A 6,152-nucleotide genomic window follows, 5' to 3' on the forward strand; every position below is an offset into this window, starting at 1 on the left:
GTTTAGGTGGTCAAGACTAGTCCGATTTTACTTCTGTTGTCATCCTTATGTTTTTGGCAGTTAGCTCTATTCAAAGGGCTAGTCTAGGATTAGTTTAAGTTTGGTTGACCTTCTCACATAACCTATTAGGCCTATTTAGTTTGTCATCTTCTCTTCTATCTCTTTGACTCTTTCATGTTCAAACAAGGCTACAGCAAGCATTCTCTTTAATAGTGGTTGGATCAGTTTGCATTCTATGCATCTAATTGGTCCCATGTTTAGTTGTCAAGTGGGTGTGGTCTTTTTGTTTCCCTACAGACATAAGTCTCAACTTGCGGGACACTAATGCCATAACCCCTTCAATGAGGGTCCATCATCAAATGCTAGACCCTAGCCAACTAGTATCTAGTTGAATAGCAGAAAACCGTATGCATTCTTTTGGCACACATCCTAATTTAAAGAACTTGAAACTTCAAAAAATAAATATATGCAATAAATGAATTACCAAGCAATTGGATATGTGTTTTGTAAAGAGAAGTGACATTCCCTCTGTCTTCTGTTTTGTTGACCTCTATTGAAGTGCTTCCTCATAAGCATCAAGAATGTCAAGATACTCATGAAACATTCGCTCTTTCATCCATTTAGCATCTGTAGACGGCAATCCTTTTCTTCAAGAGATAATTTTTGTAGCTTTTGCTCATCTTGCCATGATGAAATTGGGGGGAAGACTATTTGTTCTGGAACCAAAAGTCTCATTATCCTCCACTTATGGTGGGTCTTCATAGACCGGGTCATGAGGAATATCCCCAACATAGGGTTTGATCACACTAACATGGAAGACATTGTGTATCTTCCAATGTGGTGGGAGATCCAATCGAGCAAAACCTCATGACCCAAAGAGCCATAAGACTTGAAAGAGTGAATGCTTGGCCAACGAGAAAGTGTATCTATCACTGCATTTTCATTTCCAGGAGTGTACAAGATTTGGAAATGAAAAGACTGTAGGAAAATAAACCATCTCATGTGTCTCTCTCTCAAGAGAGGTTGCTTGGAGACATATTGTACGCTTTGAGGATCAGTCTTAACCTAACAAACAACAAAGTCTATTGTAGGCTTTGATGATAAGTCTTGACTAGGGAGCTTTAAAATTCTTTTAAGAAAGTTTAACCTTTCTTGACTAAGTGAATCTGTAGAAATCCCTTCCAAAACTTCCTTTGAGCAACATAAAGAACATATTTCTTTTTTAGTAATTGTTGCAGATTGTGAATGGCTTATAAAAGGAATAGTATTTCCTTGAACTCCAACTAAAATGCTCACACCTCAACCCTTTCATTGAATGGTCAGGATGTTCTTTGCATACCAATTAGAGGATTGACTTGCTTATTCTGAGTATGACGCCTTGGTTTGGAGGCAATCATAAAAGATAGGTGATCAAGATACCCTTGAAAGTGGACCTTGAGTTTACCAAAATGAGAGGATACGCCTTTTCTTCATGACACTTGAAGCACCAAGTGCCTCTTGTGCTTCACCACTCATATGATAAAAATTTATGTGTTCACCATCCTCATACAAGAAAAGTGCTGGAAGATCATTTACCTGACCCCAAGTTTTGAGCAAAGTATGGGTTGATCTTTTTGTGGGAGAGTCGTGGGCTACCAGTGCCTTCTTCAAAGTCTCCTTGTTGGCTTTCACAGTTTTCTTTTCGGGATACTCAAAAAAATTGTGACCATGCTCTCCAATTTGAAGCATCGTCCTTTGGAGTAATACCTTTGCTGTTGTATGAGACAAGGCATTTGAAGGTTTCTCTTATGGACATGCTTTCGAGGAGGTCCATTGGAGGCTTATTGGTGCTTCTTGAATTCCTTTTGGAAACTCCTCGTCCTTTAGCTCGCAATTTTTAGTGCCACATCAATGGTGTCCTCCAAAGTCATAATTCTTTTTAATCAGCATGGTTAACTTCATGAACCTAAAACTGTTGGGTTATACTCGTCAAGATGTTACTCGACTCATTGAGACTGGGGGGCGGAATGGGGATGTGGGGTTGGTTGGGAGGCAGGCTGAGTCGGCCAGCAAGGGCAAGGAGTCGGCCAGTTTTGGGGCAGGATCGACCCTATAAAAAGAGGCCTTCAGGCCTCAGTTACACATCCAGCAGCCAGCAGGTTTGGGAGCAGCAGGAGCAGCAGTACACACTCCCTCAGGCCTATATCCAGGAGGCAGAGAAATCCAAGAGTTGCTGCAGACTGAGCTGTTCTAGAGCTGGAGCCTTGGCTGTCTTCTAGGGTAGCAAGGTGCTGCGGTCTTTGGACGGAGAGTCTACATACGCTCGAGGTGGAGCACGCGGGCTCAGTGATCTAAAGATATCCGGCAGATAGTAGAAGTACCTTGTGGTAAGATTAGAGGATCACATCCTGGTTGGACTTGGATCTATCTCTTTTGTATTGTGTCCATAACCTTGGACGGAAATATATTGTTTTGGTGGTTTCTATATCTGGCTGGATAATTATCTATTTAATAGTCTGCGCATCTATGTGAAGCACATTAAGTAAAGAAGTTTGTGATTCCACACCCCACACACAAGTTGGTTAATTTCCAAGAAGATGGGGTCCCCCCTTATCCAGGCCCTTTACTACAATAAGATACAAGACCAAGGTGTTGAAGTAAATCTTATCAACACCTTCCAAACGTGAGACCAAACTGAGGACACAGACTATAAGGAAGAGCTGCTGCAAGAGGAGCTGCTACTGTAGAAGAGCTGCTGCAGGAGGAGGGGCTGCTGTAGAAGGAGCTGCTATTGTAGAGGAGTTGCTGCAGGAGGAGGAGGAGAGTATGCACCAGCAAGAGGGAAGAGAGTGCGCCTATGAAGGGGCATGGGACTTCTTTTATAGATGCAGGATGCGGCCTACTTCAAAAGTGGGAGTTTGTGCCCAGAATGGCATGGAGAAGGTGGCTCCCTTGAAAATGGTGGGCTGCATGGGGACTTGCGTTCCTATAGTGACAAGTGGTGCCATGGGTCGTCGTGCATGGCCCTGCCACATGTCCTATGCCATCTCACAGGCTGCCATGTGTCTTGTGCCACCTCGTGGACCCTCATGCACCCAATGCAATGTCATGGGTGCCACATCAGCATGCCATGTCTCACATGCTATAATTGTGGACTAAGGTTATTTTAACCGCTCTTTATTTGCCTGACTAATAAATTCAGCTTGGTTGGTCAATACTAGTCCGATCGTACTTATATTTTCAGCCTAAGGTTTCTGGCATTTGGCTCTATTCAAAGGGCTAGTCTAGGATTAGTAGTTTGGTTGGCCTTCTCACATAACCTATTAGGCCTATTTAGTTTGTTGTCTTGTCTTGTGTCTCTTTGACTCTTTCATGTTCTAGGCCCACACCCAAGGCTTTAATAGTGGCTGGGTCGGTATGCACTCTATGCATTTGATCGGTCCCATGTTTGGGTACTCGAGTGGGGTGTACTCTTTACATTTCTCATATGAAAATACGTCCCAACTTGTGGGACACTATGCCATAGCGGCTTCAATGCAAGTCCATCCTAGAATGCCACATCCTTCATGTTCTACATCCCTCTAGTATTCTATGAGAACCTTTCACAACTAGCCCTCTCTAAAACCACCCTTGAATCAAATGTATGCCATGTTGACCTCTAGCATGTCCTTCCAAAGGACCTTATTCTCTAGGTATCCCTCTAGTTGTCCCTAGGCACTAACCCTTTTAATTACTTGTCATCTTTATTCTCGTCGCTTATATACACTATACTATCTAGCCCTCATGGTTCCCCCTCCTATACTGTGGTCTCGCGCGGTTGTTGGCAAAGACACTCCAAGTCAATTACGTCAACGGAATGAGTACAATGGCATTTGCCTGATGCTGCCCAAGATACACCCATTTACTCCTCTAAAGCTCCTTGCTATTGATAGCCACTGCACCTTCCTAGGTACCTCCTTTTGATTGGTTGGATTGCAATTTATGTCATTTTCTCAACTTTCAATTGGAAAATTACTTTTTTGGTAGTATTACAAACCGCAATTTATTGACCTTGGCTGGCATACCCTTGTTTGAGTTGATTGAACCATAGGTGCATGGGTATGGTTAGGTACAATTAGCTTGGGTTAGGTTAGCTAAGCTTAGCTTGTCCTAGGCTTGACCTATCTTGGCATGCAAATGACGGTGTGGTAGCCCGCAACTTTGAGGTGGATTCACACAAAGTGTGATAACATATGCCTCATAGCCGATGACATGAGCCTCGTGGATGATGATGCACCTTGGCATTCCCATGTGCCTTCCATCATCTGCTAAGCCCTTAGTGGGGTTCCTGTGTGAACCTCCGTGTGATTGCAGCTCCTTCCCAGTGAGTCACTCTTGCTGTCTTTTGAAGCTACTGTCTTGGCTGCTGAGCCTTTGAGGTCTTTCAACTGATTGCAGCCGTCTTGGTCAAGCTACTTGTGTGCTAAATGGTGGCCTGACTAGTCTTGCTGTGGAGCCAAGGTTCGCTCCAATGTTGAATCCTCCTCTACTAAATGTGGCTCCTCGAAATGTGTGATTCCTCTGCAGCAGTTCTCCTGGCAAGCTTCCTAGAGCTCCTTTCTTCACACACGAACTTTGTAAGGCCTTTTGAGCCTTACAAAGCTTTCACTCCACCCAGCTCTACATGCCCACACCCTCAACAAGCTAGAGAGTAGTAGTAACGAGAGTATAGGCATAACTCTAATATATTTCCAATTGCTCGTGCCGAGAAAGGTAGTGACGAGCGTATAGGCATAACTCTAATACCAAGGGAGAATACGGGAGAGCATAGACAACACACAAGTCCCATAACCTGCAATGTTCATATTATTGAGAAAATTTAGATTATATACAATTAGGAATACGGTTGATCCCCATACCTTCCTTTAACAACATACTAATGTATGCATAGATAATACATCAGATGAGACTATAAAGTTCTAATATCGAAAAGGAGCAAGGTTGGCGGTTATGCTTAGGGCTTTAAATTGAAATGCAAAGGACCTCAAACACTGAGTACGTAGCCCCAGAGGAGCGAGATTGGCAGTAGTGGTTATGGCGGAACCTGGTAAGTCACTTACTAAATATAGAGTACATACGTTTCACCCGACCTGGTTTTAGAAATAAGGAGAGGAGATGAGGGACTCTGGCCGAGCGGGAAGAAAGGTCTCTTTTCTTAGGCTGATACGCTCTTGGAATCTCGCAGTTGGCAATGACTCAATTATGGGAGGAGGTGATAACTTGCGGGGCAACTGCCCTCTCTTGGAGATGCAAGATAGCCCAGCCAGTAAAGCAAGTCGCTACTCGGCCTCAGTCCCTCCCTCCGGAACTACGCTCGCCTGAGAGGACCAAGGACTCAGTGTCGTCAGCAAAAATTAATGGTAAATTTTTCAGGACGCAGGCAGCGATCCAGCTCCACATAGAGCGAGTTTTATACCAATCCTCTTTTGTGTTTCGGATAACTTTAGTACGAAGATCTTCTCTGAAAAGCAATGCGGTTCATCGTTAACCGGGCCTCTTTTCCGGGAAAGGTCATAAGATACTCTCGATTATACATCTGACTCCCGACAAATTAGCATCGTCGAACCTTGAAAAAAGCTATGCTAATGTGCGTCCGTAAATGGCCTAAAGAAACCTTTTCACAGTGATGGGAACAAGCACGATTATTCTTGGCAGGCAAACACAGAAAATGTTATTTCTTTGTCCTTATTAATACAGGTATTGCACACGCCGAGATAGGAAGCTGGCAAAAAGAAGCATCATCGTCGGGAATCGAGTTTGGACCTGGGATGAGGGAATTGCTGGTGGCGAGACAGGATGAGCAGTCACCAGAGACTGCAGCCCCATGGCGGAGGGTAGATTGCAATCGCTTCAAAGCAGGTTTCAGCTTCGCTCATAGCAATGATATGGACGCTCAGCTATCTTCCCATTGCTTCGTGATAATGAGGATCTCAGGTTTGCATCTTGATTGTCCAGTGGCTCATCCCCCACGTGGCACCTCCCTATTGGTTTGCCTCATCCACCTTGGAGCCACAAAACACGGGTAAGAGGGCATTCCCACGTCACGGAAATGCTCTCCCTATTTCCAACAATTTTATTCAACACATTTTGCAAGAGGACCATTTTGAGAAAATTTTCAATGACAAACATTCTGA

At 44.0% G+C, this 6,152-nt stretch overlaps 1 protein-coding gene across 1 annotated transcript in view; it reads right to left on the reverse strand.

Annotated features, from left to right (window-relative positions):
- The window catches only part of LOC147900658 (Rhodanese/Cell cycle control phosphatase superfamily protein), a 101,531-nt gene extending 95,586 nt beyond the window's left edge, over positions 1-5,945 (reverse strand). Inside the window, exon 1 of the mRNA XM_087376007.1 lies at positions 5,782-5,945. Within this exon, the coding sequence (XP_087232133.1) occupies positions 5,782-5,844 (63 nt within the window). The 5' untranslated portion in view covers positions 5,845-5,945. The remainder of the gene's footprint in view (positions 1-5,781) is intronic.
- Between the last annotated feature and the right edge of the window lie 207 nt (positions 5,946-6,152).

Source organism: Dipteris shenzhenensis, chromosome 6 (assembly GCF_047967505.1).
Source record: "Dipteris shenzhenensis isolate YYH24624 ecotype China chromosome 6, Dip_SZ_1.0, whole genome shotgun sequence".
NCBI classification, from domain to species: Eukaryota; Viridiplantae; Streptophyta; class Polypodiopsida; order Gleicheniales; family Dipteridaceae; genus Dipteris; species Dipteris shenzhenensis.